Source organism: Rhododendron vialii, chromosome 10a (genome assembly GCF_030253575.1).
Source record: "Rhododendron vialii isolate Sample 1 chromosome 10a, ASM3025357v1".
NCBI classification, from domain to species: Eukaryota; Viridiplantae; Streptophyta; class Magnoliopsida; order Ericales; family Ericaceae; genus Rhododendron; species Rhododendron vialii.
Window position 1 is genome coordinate 2,490,706 of NC_080566.1, and position 19,376 is coordinate 2,510,081.

Here is a 19,376-nt window from a genome sequence, read left to right on the forward strand (position 1 = left end):
GCTGACAATTTCACTTCCAATATATACAGCAAAGAATGGATTTGGGTGATTTGAAAATGAGGTTAATTATTAATGGATTGGTATTGAAGAAAAACGAATGGGACACATGCATGCATCAATCATCATTGCAAAGAAACCTTTTTTACTTAACCCCACGTACGTACCCATGTTTAAGTATTTTGAGACAAATTCTGTCTAGTCATGAAGCTTGACTAAATGCATACTTGGAAGATGGGGAGTTATTATGATCACATGCGTTAAGCTTTAAGTCTCACATCGGGTAAAACAAACTAAACGTTATAACATTTTATGGTTCAGTGCTTCTCGACCGACTTAAGATTTTAAATGGGTCTAAGTTTTTTGAACAAGGAAACGCAAATTATATTGATAAAATCATATACAAATTGCGCGACCCATAGGTCTAAAAACAGATACAACAAAGGACCCAAAAGGTCCGAACAAATTAAAAGAAAATAAAAGCAAAACAAAATAAAAGCCGCAAAATTTAGCAGAGAATTGAACCATACGCACGCAAGCATGGATCAACAAAACGGTTAGCACCTGCGACGACCCCACTTTTTTACAATGCCGTAATAATGAGAAATCTCCAAAAATTACAACTAAAGAGTCCTAAAATGTCCAATAAGTATGTACAGTAGTCTAAAATCTAGGGCTGCAAAAAAAAAAAATCCGATGAACCACTTACCGATCTGAACAAAACCGAACCAAACCGTTATGTTTAAAATTAATTCTTTCATTTCAAAACATTGTACGTCATGTTCTGATAGCTTTTTACCATTACTGATCCTGGGCAAAGCGATCGCCGTGGGCTCCCAAAATTTAGCTAAAATAAGGGGCCCCGAGAAAATTTGTAAGTAGGTTTCAATAAACATAGGCCCATAAATTTATATTGAATCAGAACGAGTATGTCAGATAAGAGAAAAACAATAATACGAGCAAAAATTAACACTTTAATTACCACTAAGAATGCAAAAAGAGAGTGTTTTTTAAGTGCTTGTTTTAAAATTTTGTAATGATATATATAATTACGAAATTTTACCTTGTTGAATACTAATGATTTTATTTTGGTCGCCGCTATTCGCAGCCCTTTATTTTCTCCCATAGCCCACTACATTTCGGTAAATGGTTGTTGAAAATCATAAATAACATTTCGGTAAATTGCTTTTGAAAACAAGATTATATTTCGGTAACTACATGTCGAAAATATGTTCAACTTTCGGTAAACAACTGCCGAACATACATTTTCGGTAAATATCTGTTGAAAAAAATATTATATTTCGGTAATTGGATACTGAAAATATATCTCAATTTCGGTAACTAACTGTCGAGTATAATTGAAAATTTTTAACGGGCTATGGGAGAAAATAGAAAGCTGCGAATAGCGGCGCCCATTATTTTTGTCAAGTTGTCTTAACTTCTTATCATTTTGCTTGTAAAATGCATAGAAGGACCCCACTTTCTGAAATTCTTCTTGGCAATTCAAAATTTCTGGAGCCTTGGTTTTCCACACGATGCTTCTTCTTCTTTTTTTAATCGAGGAATAGCCTTACAGTTAGGCCAATCACTAAGTAGATCCGACTGCCCAACTCAAATCTCGGAAAAAGCTAGCTACAGCACACCAGTCGCAGCCCCCCACTTAAATATCAAAGTACTCACCTAACAGAGAATCGAATCCCAGACCAAGAAAATTACTCCCTAAGTCTGACACTCGCCCTTACCACTGGGGCAACCCTTGGGTGTGTGATGCTTTTGTTTTTATATACCAGTATCACTTTCCTCAACATACGTGATTTCACTTTTCTTCTATCATATTTAACGTGGTATCAGAGCTATAAGATTTAGGTCATGTGGATATTCACTCTTAGCGGACGGACTAAGCCTCGCTACCGTCCGCCGGACACATAGTTCTTAGATAGGCGACGTGGGATAAGTCTAGCTAACATCCTTAACAATCAGTTTCCTTAAAATGTAGTATAAAATTCCGATCAGAAAAAGAGCTAGTAAAAAAATGCCGAAACTATGTGCGTGGTCCAGTTTCATGAAGGAACTAGTCCATGAAGAATTTTTCTTTGTAAGAATTTTTCCTTCACGTGTTTTGAGTTTTACAAGGTTGCTAGCTTTCTTCCTCTATTTGTTTCCAATTGAAAATTAATAGAAACCAAGCTTCTGCAAATACCTTCTGAGAATCTTCCTATCTATGGTCCTCTCTCTCTCTCTCTCTCTCTCTCTCCACCAACCAAGTTCATGCATGTAATGAGCATTTATAACCCAAGGCGTTGACCTGCATGCGTGGTGGCCATCGAGATCTGGAATTTTAGAATTTGCTAATTACTGGTAAAAGAGAAAAACTTTTTTACGGCGCTCAATCGCACCCGTCCAAAAGTATTTTGGACGGTCCGAATTGAAAACTAATTTTGACCGGTAAGAATATTCTTACCGATCAAAATTGAAAACGCATCTCAGCCATTGATTACACGAATGGACGGGTGAGATTGCACGGAGCCGTGAATAAATTTTCTCTCTAGTAATAATTCTAAGGTACGTTTCTGGTTTGAAACTTGTCAAGTGCTAACAATACATATAATATGAGGCCAGTTCATAAGGAGTTTTTTCTTCAGCTTGAATTGGGCCACTAGTTTTCCAAATTTATTCCGATGTGCGCATAAATTGGTTCAAACACCTGAGTTATAAAAAGTAATTAGCGTTTATAATTAGTATAATGAAATGCACTAAAGCTTTTGGTGGTGTATCTAACAAATTATTCTCCTATATTAAATGGTTCATATATAGGGCCATCGTCTACGTTTTCGATGGACTTTTTAATTTTACTTTTTCAGACAACGTAATTGTTAAATTATCAAAGCAAAGAGCAACTTTAAAAGGTTTAGGCTCTGTTTGGAACATATGGAAAAGAAAAGAAAAAGAAAAAGGGAGGAAAATAGAAAGGAAAAATTACTATTCACTGAACCTAAATTTTTTATTTTCTTCTCTCTTTCTCTTCTAATCAAACAATGGACGGAAAAAAAATTTAATTTTCCTTTCTTTTCCATAAGTTCCAAACAACGAGAAAAAAAAATGGTAGTATTTATTAACACCCCATGTTCAAGTGTGTATATAATGCATGCACTCTTTTGAATTATATATCCCGAAAACTTCCATAAAAATCCAAACCAGGTAAATCCTAGGTTTTTGCAAAACTTAGAGCATGTATACGAGACTAGCAAAACTCATCTTTGTAGCTGTTTTACCTGATCAAAGGCGCAAAAATAGCTTGCAGCAGTCTCGGAAAACAGAAAGCTTTTTTTTTTTTCTGAAAAATCCTCTTTACATCTACCGAGCAACTATTCACGAGCAAAACATTAAAATATTATTCTTTCTCTCTCTCCTCCCTACCACTCTGGGGAGTGGAAACACAAGCAAGATCTTTATTTTGGTTCTATGGTTCTCTTAGGGCTCTCATTGAAAGCACTATAGCCAAACATTAATTATGACCTATTAGGATAAAATGATCAGAAAAATAAGATCTTCGCACAGGTTCAAACGGATTGAAAATTGGAGTACTTAATTTTTAAACTATGTTTTTCAATATATAAATAGCCTAAAAAAATTAAGTGCTCTAATTTTTAATCCGTTTAAACTGGTGCGAAGATCTTATTTTTCTTATTATTTTATCTTAGAGAATCATAATTAATATTTGGCTCTAGGGCTTTCAATGGGAGTAAACGTCACTGGATTAGTGGGAGTAAACGATGGCGTCTCACCTGGATTTATTTGCAACATTTATTTCGGCTTCTGTAGATTCTGCCGCAAATTTCAGATTTTGAATTTTAGTAGAAGTTGAAAAACATGTTTATTGTGCTGCGAGATTATGAGAATTTCATTAAATGTCATATTTCGATACGGACAAAAACGTCACCGGATTAAAAGACAATAAAGAGCGTTTAAGCCTGGTGGTTAAGAACAATAAGGAGCATCCAATGAAGAAAATGAAGAGCAATCAAGGGAGAAACAAGAGGTTCACGTGGTTCAACAATGTCTTTATTTTTCAGGAATTAAAGCTAAATTAAAAACAGATTCCAGAAAAGTTTGTAAAAATCTAGATCATTCATAACATTTTTGAACGGTTAAGATCGCACAGGATCATGTTGTGCACTAGGTATGCAGCACGCTTCCGATCCTAATAATGCTGGTAAGGTCCACACTTTCTGGTACCAGAGGCCCAGTGACTAGGCACATAAACCTTTTAGATCATCCATATCTGTATCTTCAAACTAACCTTTGAACCAAATTAGAGAGCCAAACCCACCAAAATTGCATGCATCAGACTCGCCTCTTCTTCCCTTCAATGTAGCTTTGCTACAGTTCCTCGTGGGAAGAAATGAGGAACTGTTCACTCGTGTAGACATATTTTAATAGTTTTCTCGTATATTTAGTTCTAGGGCACCGTTAGGGTGTTCATTGAAAGACGTTATAGCTAAAAATTCATTATGATCATTCAGGATAAAATGATCAGAAAAATAAGATTTTCGCATCGGTTCAAACGGATTAAAAATTGGAGCACTTAATTTTTTACACAGTTTATATATTAAAAATATGATCAAAAAATTAAGTGCTCCAATTTTCAATATATTTGAACTGGTATGAAAATCTTATTTTTCAGATCATTTTATCATGAAGGTCATAATTAATTTTTGACTCAAGAACTCTCATGTACGAGCCCTACTATAGTCATAGAACCAAATGAAGAACAAATACTTAATTATCATAGAAATGTGGGAATAAATAAAAAAAATACAAAAGTATGAATATTTAATTGAGTAGAAGGTAGAGTAAAGAGTCTGATGCAATAGACATTTTAAAAATGAGTGGCTAAAGTAATAAAGTGAATTTTTAAGATGTAATTTGATCTAAAATCTAAAGAGGCTAATGCGAATGCCCTTACAGAAGTAATAGAACAGACTCCAAATAAACCCAAATGGGAGTTTGTTTAAAGGCGAGAACGAAGTAGCGATTGCTCGTAGGATTCCTTTTTCTCTGATCTTTCATGCCTTACTCGTGATCTTTCTTACCTTCCATCATTTTTTTTCCCATCTTTTTTTTTTTTCCCTTCCATTCCGTTCTATGAACGACTCATAACCAACGATTTCTTTTGATGCTATCAGGGAGGTCCCGTGTTCTGAGTGTGATCTTTTTTGCATGAATTCAATGTCAACAACCATGATAATTCTGCACTCTTTTCTCACGACCCTCTTTTCTCACGACCCGTGTCATTTCATATTTTTTTAGAAAGTCTAGATTGGATTTAATCGTGTGCGTAGAATCGGTAACTGGGTAGTTCACCACTTAGCTAAAGTATGCTCAATTTGTTATGCATATATGGGTGGAAGTGGCTCGGACTTCGTAATGCCGTTCCTCATATAACTGATGTTTTCATGTTGAATTAGTAAATATATATACGTGTGAGAGAAATAGCGAATAAAGTAAAATAATTCTTGTTTGACTGTCTAATACTTTACTGCAAGAGGAGAACCAATAATCATTCTATACGAACATGCTTGTACTTGGTTTTCATGATTGCAATATATGTTACGGTCCGTTTCGTGTTCTATAAAAAATACAGAAAAAAAAAACTGGATTGGTTTGGTTCTCCAAAAATATAATCCATATGTAGTGGTTTGATTTTTTGGTTTACTATAAAACCGAACCAATCCGGTTCATGCTCACCCCTACTAGCTAGCTAATAGTTTGAACTTTTAGATTGGATATATAAAGTTTTGATCGCATGATATCAGAAAAGATTTCTACCCCACATTTTAACAAATGCACAATTTACAGTACTCCACGATTGATGATAGACCCAACAAAAAGACTGCACGATGATAACCCCAAAAAGAGATTATATGCGGTAGATTGCTCGTGAGGGGAGACGGTATGGAATACAATAACATTACTTGGGTATGAAATGGATTAACGCTTAATCTAATAGAATATTCAAAGTTTCTGATAATTGAAAAGCGGTCCAATTTCTTGAAGGACATCCGCCTACTTGTTTAGAATTTCGCTTCACGTGTTCTGAGTTTTATAAGGTTAAAAATTTGCTTAGCTTTCCTTCCCCTCTATATTTTTTTCCTATTAAAAAATAGGAAACCAAGCGCCTTCTACCTTTCTCTGAGAATTTTCCCACCAGTCTATGGTCCACTTTTCTCCCTTTCTTGGTCCTTTTTATCTCTCTCTCTCTCTCTCTCTCTCTCTCTCTCTCTCTCTCTCTCTCTCTCTCAGGCTCTCTCACTCTCTCTCTCAAGATTAGGTCAAATGTCAATATTCCAATACCATGCAACCCATGTTTATCTTTCTCTCAGTACTCCTTCTATAAATATATACTATCAGCTAATTGCATGGCACATACCCTTCAACAAATTACTCGAATTATGTTTGGAGTCATGGCATCCATCAAGGCCATATTGCTGGCACCTCTCCACCATTTCATTCACCAAGACTTTCATCAAGTTGTAGCCAAGATGACTCTCATAGACAGACTTCTCTTCCTTGTAATTATTTAAACTAGCTAGTACTCTTAAATTCTTTTGCCTAGCTTCTCTAACTTCTTTTATTATTAATATTATTATTATTATTATTATTGTTCGATTCTGTCATTTTTCTTTTTTTAAGTTTGCATTCTCTAAAAAGGACTAATTTAGGGCATTTGTGGGATTTTTCTGGGTTCACTTCAATGACTAAAATCGTTCACTTATCGAGTTATCTATTTTTTTCTGATAAAAAAAATGACTACAATCGTTCACTTTGTGCCATAAAGTATCGATAGAATATCGAGAAATATGACTTCGAAACACATCTATTTTTGGAAGAAAAAAAAGTGGATCAGAACTTTTATATCACAAGATAAATGTGTTTCTGAATCATATTGATTGAAATCTAATTAATGCGATTTTTAGGATGGTTCATATCGAGGTCTTAGATATAGATGATTTTTCGCATGGTTAGTAACTTCATATTCTCCACGAACAATCCACAAAGATAACGGTTCGATCATGGCTTAGGTTTTCTTTTCTTTTTTTCTTGATGTACCCTATCAAGGTTTTTAATAAATTCTTTTTGCCGATCACAAAAAAAAAAAGAAGGTAACGGTTCGAGGCTTCGAGCATCAAAGTGAACCCCGAAAGGAACTCACATGGCCTCAACAAGGCCGTCCAGCCACCAAAGATCAGAATCCTCTTCCTTTTTTTTGTGAGCTAACTTTTGTTTTTTTTTTTTGGAATTTTTTTTAATGCAGATTGTTCACTCCATTGACAAGCTAGGGATATGGCACCGGCTACCGGTCTTCATGGGGCTGATTTATCTGGCGATTCGCCGGCACCTTCACGAGGAATACAACTTGATCAACGTCGGTAAAACTCCGGTCGGGGTCAGGTTTAATCCGGTCGATGTTCCGTTTAGAACTGCTGATGGGGAATTTAATGATCCTTTCAATGAAGTCGCCGGTAGTGAAGGGACTTTCTTTGGCAGGAATATTCATCCCGTTAATCAGCAACACAAGGTTCGTCTCCTCACTAGCTAGTAGTCCATAATTTATATATCGACTCCATACGTACCCATGCGTAATTGTTTATTCTGTGGAAACACTAACTCGACATGTTCGTTTTTCTTTGTTTTTTTGACATGCTGAGTTAGCGTTTCCGCAGACTAAACACATGATATGGTGTTCTGGAAAAGGCCGTTGGCATTCCTATATAGTTTGTATGTACGGACCGCGCGAGAGAGAAGTTTTCCTTTTGCAAATGTCCAATTATTATACATATTCATTCATACATTCATTCACATAGGAGTATCAGAGTCGGCCCTGACTTTTCATGGGCTTAATACGAAAATAAATGATAAGGCCATTTTGTTGCACTATTATTAAAGGGTAAAAAAGTATGAGGGGCCCTTGAAATTCAAAATTTCCGAGAGGCCTCAAGCAACTACAACACAAGTTTTAGTTCAGGGTCGACTCTAAGGAATACTATTTTCTGGGTGATTATGGAAGTGTAACTTAATTAGGGATATCCCATTTCAAGGATGTGCTTGCACAAAAGTCCTGTGGTAACTTTTGAGTTTTTAAAATTTTTTTTTGGAAGAGATTTTGAGTCATTAATTAATCCTTCTAATTTTGAACTCGGACACCCTGTAGTGCAGCAATGCACTACAGGACTGTAGGGTATCATCTCAGCCATCCAAATATATTTCCATTAGTTCAAATTTTAAAAATATAATTCCAATGAAGAATATTTTATTATTTTTTCAATTCAGACAATCGACGGTTGGCATATTGCACTACAGCTAGCCCTGTAGTGCAGGGATGCTCGACAACCCCCGCCCGAATTAACTACTACTGGATTTAAACAAGTCAAATCTTTCTTAAAATATTTTATTTTTATAATTGAAAAGCAATTTGAATCTTTTTATCTTTTTGTAATCTACTCTCTCTCTCTCTCTCTTTTTAATCCGGACCATCAACGGTTGGTGTATTGCACTACAGCTAGCCCTATAGTGCCGGGATGCACGATAGGGTCCTAAATCCCCCTATTAACTACTACTGGATTTAAACAAGTCAAATCTTTCTTAAAATATTTTAGTTTTGATAATTGAAAGCAATTTGAATCTTTTATCTTTTTTTAATCTGTGCGCGCTCTCTCTCTCTCTCTAAATTTTTTAATTTGTACATGGTTAAAAAATAAATCCAATAGGGAACATGATTAAAATTTATCAGAACACTGAATTGAATGAACTACCATTCTTTCATACACGCCTGCGAAGGTTAGCAGGGCTAAGGCATATCCTTCAGACTCCTAGATTGTATAGAGGTATCAACAGGGACAACTGTGAGAGCCCCTGGTGGTGCGGCAATCCCACATCGCTCAGAAAAGTAAAATAGAAATAGTATATAACTAATTCTGATAAGCTACTACATAATTTGAAATTAACCCTTTAAGTCACGTGATTAGGCTAATAATTAGCAAGTTATCTGGCCAGGTCGTCACACCAACTTTTAATTAGATTTTAATGGCCGTAAAGTATGTCCTGCTACAAAGTATAAAGAGAATTTAATTAGATTTTAATGGCCGTAAAGTATGTTCTGCTACAAAGTATAAAGAGAAGCTGGCTTCATTATTCTTTCAAACTTAGCTGGGGACCCCTATTATGCCTCGAAAAATCTATGAGTACCGACCATTGGGGGAGAGAAAACGTACCGACGGCCGCCGGCGGGCCGTCTCCGGCCACCGGACGGCCGATCCGAGCCGTTCAAAAATTCTAAAAAATAAAACCGAGGGGGTCAACGCGGGAATCAAGGGCATCCGAGGTGTTTAGGGTGCTTGATCAAAGCACCCTTTTTTCGTGTATATATGTGCACACACATATATACACGAAAAAAGGGTGCTTTGATCAAGCACCCTAAACACCTCGGATGCCCTTGATTCCCGCGTTGACCCCCTCGGTTTTATTTTTTAGAATTTTTGAACGGCTCGGATCGGCCGTCCGGTGGCCGGAGACGGCCCGCCGGCGGCCGTCGGTACGTTTTCCCTCCCCGTGGTCGGTACATATAGCAACACTCATTATGCCTCCTATTAAGTTCTGGGAGCTGCACAATATGTCAACTTTGTAGGCTTGTCTGGACATTCCTGAACTTCGATTTGCACGTGATTAATTTGAACCATTAAAAAGCTAGTTCAATTGAATTTCTAACCCAAATAGTTTGGATTAAAAAAAGAAAAACATTATACATCAAAATACATTACCATTTTTACCCTCAGAGATTCAAAAAATAATTTATTTCATTAAATCGCTCGTCTCTCATTTTAAATCGAATCAAGACCAATTACATATCAATAAATAGAGGTTTTAAAGCACTAAACATGCCGTGGAAAAAAAAGTACTTAAACATGGTGGAATCCAACAATAAAAATGTTTAAGTTTGTTTATAAAAAATAAATAGAAAGAAGACTGCTACAAATTAAAATCGTTGGAGCCACACTAAGCCTAGCTAAAACACATCCTAAGTTTCATTTGGTACTCAAATCTAGCTTATCTATAGTTCTTAGATATTTCTTCATTGCTTAAATGTTCCAATTAATGAGAGTTCAGAGTGCATCGACGCACTTTGTCGAACCATAGCAAAAGACGTTTCATGATCGACATTTGCCCAAAGGAGGGCTTATATATTTTCGAACTCAAATTTGGGTATTTTGAATCACTAACACTATAAAAACTGAGAATGTTTCAAACGGCAACACAAAAAAGGATTGAGAATATTCTCCATATTTCAATCTATCGCCACCACATTACAACTTCGATTTTCAGTACCACCACAACGCATCGAGAACATTCTCTATTCAGGAACTTAAGAATTTTCTTATTCACAATATTGAGATTCATCACCACAATCCTGTAAAGATTTTAACTGAAATAAGGTAAATGTTGTGTCTCATCAAACCTGGCTTTCATCTTGCAAATGTTCTAAATAAATTTGAAAAATTTTACTTTCCAAAAGCTTGAAATTATTTCCACAACAATGTGCAGTTATTGAAGCCAGATCCAATGGTGGTCGCCACAAAACTTCTAGCACGTAGAAAATTCGTCGACACCGGGAAGCAATTCAACATGATCGCAGCTTCTTGGATACAGTTCATGATCCATGACTGGATCGATCACTTGGAGGAGACAAACCAGGTCTGTTTATATGTAATAACATTAGGTCAACATTTTGCCCCAATAGTCTTTTCTCATTTGAGCAGTTGTACGGGCACGTATTGGCACACAAATATATGTGTATGGAGCTGTCCCTATGCAAATCCGACATCGTAATGCGTGTGCATATCGGACGGCTCCAGAGACAACTGTATCCAGATCAGTATTCGAACACACCTGTGTCCTAAGCGTGTTTCTCATTCCTTCTTTCTTTCAATTCATGTTTTAAACAACCATATAATTAACTTGTGCATTATAATTAACAAGGCTTTGAACATTATATGTAGATTGAACTTAGGGCACCTAGAGAAGTTGCAAACCAGTGCCCTCTACAATCTTTCAAGTTTTACAAGACAAAGGAGGTTCCCACAGGATTCTATGACATCAAGAGTGGTTACTTAAACATTCGGACGCCTTGGTGGTAAGATTTTGTTGTTTTCTCCTAATCTTTACAAGATTTGGGTCAAACTTTTACTTCATATTTTTCATCTCGATGAGAAGAATCAAAAAGGTATAAAATTATATATCATAAGTTGAAAAAATTCATATAAAAGGATGAAGAAGAAGACCCAAAAAGTAGAATCTTCTAAGTCCAATTCCGGGTGCGGTAAAATTTCATTTATTTTTTGTTCACTTCACGTGAGTGTGATGTAATAGGGATGGAAGTGCTGTTTATGGGAGCAATGCAGAAAAGCTGAAACAAGTGAGGACTTTCAAAGATGGGAAGCTCAAGATTTCAGGAGATGGGCTTCTCCTTCATGACCAAGATGGAATTCCGGTGTCCGGAGACGTTCGCAATGGCTGGGCCGGGCTTTCGACATTGCAGGCCCTCTTTGTCCAGGAGCACAATGCAATCTGCGATATGCTCAAGGTAAAATTAACCCCTTTGTACGTAGTTGGCCTAGCGATCAAGACCCAATTAGTCTTAGATTTCGTGTTCGAAACCTCTAAATTGTTAGTCCCCAAGATTAGTCGAATTGCGCGTAAACTGGTCCGGACACGTTATCAAAAACAATAGTGAAAAATTTTAGATGCGAAAAATAGTTTCCGTCATGTTTCATTTTTCTCATTTTGATGACTTTCCTTTTGTAGAAGGAATACCGAGGACTAGAAGATGAGGAATTATACCGACATGCGAGGCTGGTAACTTCTGCAGTGATTGCGAAGATTCACACCATTGATTGGACTGTTGAGCTCCTCAAAACCGACACATTGCTTGCTGGAATGCGTGGCAATTGGTAACCCCTCTCTCTCTCTCTCTCTCTTAAACAATTAATGCCCGGTCGTTATCTTTAAAGTCTTGGAATTAGTGACACGTTCCATTCCTACGGAGGTCATACATTCCAAACTCTTTGGCCATTGAGGGTAATACTCGATTGTTATCTTCAAGGCTCCAGAATTAGTCGAAATGTGCGTAATCTGGCCCGAACGTCCGATTATATAAAAAAAAAGAGTCAATTGTTTTGTTTGCTTGATAGTTGATAGTACTATGAAATTAACTAATCTCGTATTTCAGGTATGGGATTTTGGGGAAAAAATTCAAGGATACATTCGGGCACGTGGGAGTAGCACTCTTGGGAGGCCTTGTGGGAATGAAGAAGCCCAACAATCATGGGGTACCCTATTCCTTAACCGAGGAGTTCGTCAGCGTTTACAGGATGCACTCGCTCCTGCCCGATCAGCTCCTCCTCAGGGACGTCGACGCATCGCCGGGACCCAATAAATCTCCACCGTTGATCGAAAAGTATGCCGCCTCACTATACTATGAAACAACATTACGAACCCAACTCTAAAACGCAACTTCGGGTTGCATTTTGAACATTCTTTTTTATCGGACGCTTGTGTGACGATTTATATACGTGGAAATTGTAGGGTTCCGTTATCGAATTTGATTGGGCGTAAAGGAGAAAAGGCATTGGAAGAGATTGGGTTTACAAGGCAAATGGTATCAATGGGGCACCAAGCATGTGGGGCCCTTGAGCTCTGGAATTATCCTGTGTGGCTAAGGGATGTTATTCCCCAAGATGCACATGGCATGGATAGACCTGATCCCGTTGACCTACCAGCTCTCGAAGGTATTTTAACTGGATTTTCGGATCAATCAGCTTATGCACACTTCGACTGATTATATAAGATTTCAAAATATATGACCAGCAAAGTTTAGGTGGCTCGAGAAGTTTTTTACTGACATGAGTGAGACTCACTTCGAATCTGCGAATTTAATGGATCGATTAAGGAACGATCGAATCTGCTTTGTTTAATGGGGTCAAATAAAAATTTGCATCCAAATTCTAAGGGTATGCTGTTCGTTTTTAGGTTAGTGTTTAGAATTTGTCACCAGAAATAAATTTCTTACTTGCTGTCATAATCCAAATCAACCGACGTCCTCTTAGCGCTATATCATCTACCGTACATTACTGCATGTTGTGGTTACAATCTCATTACAATTTCTTCACTTTCATATTTTGAAAAATTGTTAGAACTTCACGTAGATAAAATTTCAACCCGGGGACTTCGCTGTCCCTTAGGAGACAGCATGGATGTTAGCCTCATCCGGGCCATCCATACTCAGCAGGGTCCCCCATCTCATAAAATTTCATCTACAACTTCATTGGGAAAAAATCCATCCAGACTTCCTTTTCCAAAGTGTTTTTGTGAATTTTGAGGGAATTATAATGTGGAGTGCTGATCCATTCACATTGCTGGTGATGCAGTTTACAGGGATAGGGAGAGGAAAGTGGCACGATACAATGAGTTTCGAAGGAGCCTCCTGTTGATACCCATATCAAAATGGGAAGATCTAACGGACGATAATGAAGCGATCGAGACACTCAAAGACGTGTACGGTGACGATGTGGAGGAACTTGATCTGTTGGTGGGCCTCATGGCAGAGAAGAAGATCAAGGGATTTGCCATTAGTGAGACAGCTTTTGTCATATTCCTTCTCATGGCTTCAAGGTATGTATCGGGATACTGATAGTGTTCGTAAACGAGTCAAATGAGCTGAGCATTGAAACTGTTTAAAAACCCAAAGACGTTCAGAATTATAAAAATCCAACGACGTTCAGAATTATAAGTTGAAGGAGCTGAGTAGTAACTTGTTCAAACGTGATTAATTTGAAAGCCTAATAAGCTTAAAAAAAATGTTTAAGCTTGGGCCGATTATGACCAAACCCAACGGATTGGACAGGGTGAAAATAATTAACTTTACTATAATCCAAAATTATTGCTTTAAATATGTTGCTAACATAGTAAAAATTCCACTTCAACTACTATAATCCAATTTCAACATAATCCAACTAACTTGCAGGTTAACATCATAAGAAAATCATAACTTGACTTGACTTAATTAATAAGTAGGTGTGTTCAATAAGTGTGATAGGGTAAATATTAGAATCATGTTGACTGATGCTTCGCCTTGTAAATACGGCGAGTTGGAGCAGATTAAAGGCGGGCTAAAGAAATTTTACGAGAATCCAAATTAACCCGTTAAAATTTGCATTTCACCGTCCAACCCAACCGCTCATGCTACCCACAGGTTCCAGCCTCGGTGGCCGATGTAGGTTGGGTCTGAGTAGCGAATTGACGCACCTAAAGTGAAAATTCCGCGTCTGTAACTTGTGAACGAGCATGTAAATGGACGTTACGAATGTTATTGCAGGAGGCTGGAAGCAGACAGGTTCTTCACAGCCAACTTCAATGAGGAGACATACACAGAGAAAGGGCTAGAATGGGTAAACACCACAGAGAGCTTGAAAGATGTGATAGACCGTCACTACCCTGCCATGACAAGTACATGGATGAACTCCACCAGTGCCTTCACTGTCTGGGATGCACCTCCGGAAGCCCCCAACCCCGTCCCTCTCTACCTTCGCATTCCCAATTAGTCCCCCACCGCACCGGCCGGAAGCAGGCCGGGACGACCCCTGTACTGCAGGGTCTCCGGTTCCTTAATCCTCCGCTACACCTCCTATACGTATGTATATGTTATGTACTTTCCCGAAACAATGTCGTAATGTTGTAATTCGTTTCTCAGATTAATTTGTGGTGTTCACATTTTATTATTCCTTGAAATGTAAACGTCTATGATTGTGATATCTTAACACTGTTGGGGTGTTAAATTGTTAAATATGTACGTAAGGGAACACTTGTGTTTGTTACTCCCTCCATTTCAAAATGACTGTCCCGTTCGGTCTCCAATACAAATTTTAAATTATTAATATCTTTCAATCTATAATATTTTTAAAGATTTCAAAAATTTTGTATAATAAAATTAATTGAGATCTATCATACAAGATCCATATTACACATAAAATTCATTATAAATTAAAAGATATTAACAATTTAAAATTTGCATTGGAGACCGAACGGGACAGTCATTTTGGAACAAAGGGAGTACTTGTAAATAATTTGATCCTAGTATGTTTTTGGGTTAATTTTATTGGTCTACTTTCGACAATTTATTAGGGTGGCTGCTTTGTACTTGCGTGGGTCCCTTTGGAGGCATTCGATAAAATTGAAACTGAGACTATTTTGTGCTTGGCTCAATGGTTGTTTTTAACAACCCCTTCATGAGTGGAAGTCATTCGGTTTGAAAAAATTTATGCTAAAAAATAATCACCCTATTGCAAAGTCATATTTGTTAGTATAATATTACTAATATTAATACATTATACACATTATATTAGCCTGACGTGGTCCAATCATGTGGTTAATAATATTCAACGTAGACAAGTATAATATATGCTTTGTGATGACTACAGGTGAATTACTTGAATTGCAGATCCGAAAAAAATGGTAAGTTGGTTTGAATTACAAAATGGGCGCGGAATGGGTCCATAACGACCCGAATGAAGTTTGTAACTGTGTCATGCCTTTGAAATACGGTATCGGCCGATCTGCATAGACATGTCTAAATCATTCCGTATTTTCACTCATCTTATCTTCTATCGGTCCCACTCTTAAACTTCCTCAAAGATTTAAATATCTAATTATACGGTAAATCCAATCCAGTTCAGAAAGAACAAATAAATCAAACAAAACCAAAACAAACTAAGCTGAGTCTCACAAAATCCCAAATGCCCATGAAATCAATAATTACAAAAAGAAATTTGTTTTTTTGTTCCTCATCCTCAACGTTTCTCTCTGTACCCATATGAGCTGCAATTACCCAAGAAAAACTTTGTTGGTACCAACTATTTTCCTTTGTCAAAAATCTTTTGGCCTATTTACACTTCTGTCTCGTTATAAAGGTCGAAGAGTTGGCAGTGGGTTAAAAAATTGTGGATTCACGAATTTGTTTAAAAATACACCTTCAACCCGTTCAATCCGATTCACATTCTTTACACTTTTGTCTCGTAATAAAGGTCGAAGAGTTGGCGATGAATTAAAAAATTGTCGATAGCACAAATTTATTTAAAAATACACCTTCAACCCCCTCAACCCGATTCACATCCCTACGGGTAGTGCCGCTAATTACCGTCCCAAGTCCCACCAAATTTTGCACACAGATTTGTTTGTAGTCTTCCTTATCCTCAAGGACCTCAACACTAACCCTATACCCATATATGATATAGTATCATATATGAGCTGTAAATACCCAAGAAAACTTGGTGGCTACTGACTCCTCCTTCCCTTTCTCAAAAAACCTTAGGCCCCTTTATACCTTGTGTCTCTTTCTGATTTCAAACTTTTAACAGAAACTTCACATGCTCTAGCCTCTTCTGTTTCCCATCTCCATCCCTATGGATACCTTTGTCAAGTAGTAGTATCTCCTTTTGTTTTCTTTAACCCTTTTTTGGCATCTTCTATGTACTCACGTTTCTGAATCTCACTGACTCTATCCTGTGTATTTCCACTGCTTCTCTGATATTTAGGTAAGTCCAGTGGACCACAATTCACTTTCATTTCCAATTGGGTTCTTCTTCAATTAGGGTTTTGAAGATATATTCGAGGCTTACTAGTTTTGGGGGAATACGTTGTTGTTTGGTTCTGTCTGTTTTTAGGTTTACTTAGATCTCAATTCTATTTTGTTGGGTTGTGTTTCATTTTGTGAATTGCCTTGTTTCTCATTCTGTAGTTCATCAGTTTTCTTCAGTTAGGTTAGAAGGAAGCCCTATTTTCCCTTTCTGCAGTTGGGTTTTGCTGCTTGTTTGATTATCTTTAGGTATCTTGTTTAGATTTTCAACCCAATTCTGTTTTTGAAGTTGGGTTTTGTTGCGGCTTTGATTTTCTTTGGATATCTTGTCTAGGGTTTCAATTGTCAATGGCAATGACACAAGGTTATGCAATTGAGCTTTACTTTGATCCAGCGCTCGAAAACCAGGTCCTAAAGGCCTGGAATGTGTTGGCTCGTCGCCAAATCAGTACTCACCTCATTGAAATTGAATCTCGGCCTCACATTACCCTCTTTTCCACCCCCTATATCGACCCATCAAAGCTCGAAAATGTTGTGAAATTTTTTGCTTCAAAGCAAGAATCTTTACCCCTATCTTTCTCCTCAATTGGAACTCTTCCAAATGACAACAATGTCCTCTTTCTTGCCCCAACGCCTTCCTTGTCCCTTCTTCAGTTCCATTCACAGTTGTGTGATGCAATGAAGAGGGAGGGGATTGAAATTCGGGAGGAGTACCGCCCGGATTCGTGGGTCCCTTATTGTCCAGTTGCAGAAGAAGTGCCCAAGAATAGAATGGCCGACGCCTTCACTGTTTTACGCGACTTGAAGTTGCCAGTTACAGGGTATGCAATGGATATTGGAGTGGTGGAGTACTCTCCCGTCCGTGAACTCTTCTCGTTTATGCTTGGCAACACATTTGAAGCATGAGGTTAAAAGCCATATTGGTGCTTTCATGTTAAATCGGGTTTACTTTGTTGAATGCCGTACGTTTTCATTGATGTTAGAAACCAAGCATAAGTCAGTATGTTATTGGAACCTTACTTGCGCTTAATTGGGCTAGATTGCCATTTGGAATGCAATGTACGTCATTTTCATTGAAATTTTCTTTGGAATGTCTATGGTTGTCTGATTTTTATTGTGGATTGGAAGGAACCAGCTATTGGTCTATCTAGTTGTTTGCTTGGGAATAGCAAGAGTAAAACAGTTTTCTTTAAAATAGAAACAAATTCTCTTTAATCTGTTTGGACCCTTAAACTGGAAGGATTTAATATGATATGCTCATTACCTATGTTTGTATTGTTGGTGGGTATCAAGTGGCTCTCTCTCTTGTTGGCACCTAGTACACCATCATACGAGTAATCTGTTAGTTTGTCAATTGCCTTCATTGTGATTCACTGCTCTACTTTCCCTCAAGATTTCTGTTTTGTTCGTAACCTGCTCACCTAGTAGTAGGCCTCTTGGTTAATTTAATAGTATATCTCAATGATTTTGTGACTTTTTTGTTTAGTTATGATACTTGCTGAAGTACTCAATGATTGATTCGCAACATTTATTGAAACATTGGTTTCATGATTCCTGCTCCCTCATTTACTCTTCTTAATTATATACTGTTGATTGGGGTGGGATTTCATATCTTTGTCTCACTGCGTCTGTCCTGAACATTTAGACAGAATTGTGCTGATTCTAGATATTCTGGTAGACTTTGTGTTATTGATTAAAGAGTAAGTGAAGGGTAAGGAAATTAGGAAACTAAAGAAAGGTGGAAAATTATATTTCCCGGATGTTTTAACCAAAATACTTGTTTGGAGTTTGGCTCAGAAGAGCTTAGCGTTCTTGTTAGTTTTAGGAAAACATAGTGTCATAGCAAATTTAGACGCAATACACTTGATATTAGGTAGTTGAAGAGTTAAATTAAATTACTAAATGTGCTTCTAATGTATCTTCCCCAACGATAAATAGCAGACAGTGACACATCAACCATATGATCCATGCCCTTATCCCAGGGACTGAGTGGAGAGAGATAGAGAAAATTTATTGGAGACCGTGCTCAGGAGTTTTGAGACCCCAAAACGAACAAGGCCTATATTTAGGCAGAAGCGTCAGTATGAGTATCCAATCTAACATTAGATATACCTATGAAAATTGCCAAGAAATTGACCAACTCTAAAGGGAAGTTTAATTTATCTCATGGTCGTGGAGTTTGACAAGTTCTTCTATTGGTATCAACTTTTTGTTAATGATTGTTATATTTATATTTATTTTGTTCAGATTTTTCCGTTTTGAGGGTTCATTGTTGCACTTACCAAAGACGAAATGATATATTTGATAGTATGGAATTAGCTAGTTTATCCCCCAAATGCCTGTTTAATCTCTTAAAGGATGATCTTGTGAAAACATGAACTGTTTCCTGGTGCTTCTTGTTGCTTCTGCACTGTAGGATCAATAAGCTTCTACACTTGTTATCGACATGAATGTCTCCCAGAACATGGGAGGCATAACAATCGTCTCCTTAGGCACACATGTTCCGACATATATCCAATACCAGAACTCCACTTGCACATCTGTGTTGGTCCATTACCGCACTTCATTTCCGTGCCATCTACCCTCACTTGAGGGGTAACACTTGCTGTTTGAATTATTCATAGGCTGTATTTTTTGTGATTTCCTCAGGTTGGTTTGGTTTGGATTTTTTATTGTAGCTACCAGATTTTGACTG

At 37.3% G+C, this 19,376-nt stretch overlaps 2 protein-coding genes across 4 annotated transcripts; both read left to right on the forward strand.

Moving 5' to 3' along the window:
* The first annotated feature begins 6,417 nt into the window (after window positions 1–6,417).
* Window positions 6,418–14,861, forward strand: LOC131303768 (alpha-dioxygenase PIOX). Its single transcript, XM_058330761.1, has 10 exons — window positions 6,418–6,569; window positions 7,313–7,576; window positions 10,597–10,746; window positions 11,052–11,185; window positions 11,422–11,635; window positions 11,857–12,002; window positions 12,281–12,508; window positions 12,637–12,839; window positions 13,479–13,722; window positions 14,426–14,861. The coding sequence occupies exons 1-10, from the start codon at window positions 6,450–6,452 to the stop codon at window positions 14,649–14,651; spliced, it is 1,929 nt and encodes a 642-aa protein (XP_058186744.1). The 5' UTR covers window positions 6,418–6,449; the 3' UTR covers window positions 14,652–14,861.
* A 1,496-nt stretch (window positions 14,862–16,357) lies between these two features.
* Window positions 16,358–17,760, forward strand: LOC131304755 (uncharacterized). Of its 3 annotated transcripts, XM_058332117.1 has the most exons (3): window positions 16,358–16,640; window positions 16,852–16,930; window positions 17,016–17,760. In XM_058332117.1, exon 3 carries the CDS (start codon window positions 17,030–17,032, stop codon window positions 17,585–17,587), a length of 558 nt encoding a protein of 185 aa, XP_058188100.1. In that variant the 5' UTR covers window positions 16,358–16,640; window positions 16,852–16,930; window positions 17,016–17,029; the 3' UTR covers window positions 17,588–17,760. The 3 variants fall into 3 exon arrangements, with proteins under 3 accessions (XP_058188100.1, XP_058188097.1, XP_058188099.1); XM_058332114.1 differs by having other exon boundaries at window positions 16,358–16,930; XM_058332116.1 differs by lacking the exon at window positions 16,852–16,930.
* The last annotated feature ends 1,616 nt before the right edge of the window (window positions 17,761–19,376 follow it).

Bases quoted from the DNA above. Each gene is read 5' to 3' on its own strand.
- LOC131303768 (XM_058330761.1), top strand. From the start codon at position 6,450: ATGTTTGGAGTCATGGCATCCATCAAGGCCATATTGCTGGCACCTCTC. The intron at 10,747-11,051 runs GTCTGTTTATAT...CATTATATGTAG, and splicing joins ACTTGGAGGAGACAAACCAG to ATTGAACTTAGGGCACCTAG. The intron at 12,509-12,636 runs GTATGCCGCCTC...TGGAAATTGTAG, and splicing joins TCTCCACCGTTGATCGAAAA to GGTTCCGTTATCGAATTTGA.
- LOC131304755 (XM_058332114.1), top strand. From the start codon at position 17,030: ATGGCAATGACACAAGGTTATGCAATTGAGCTTTACTTTGATCCAGCG.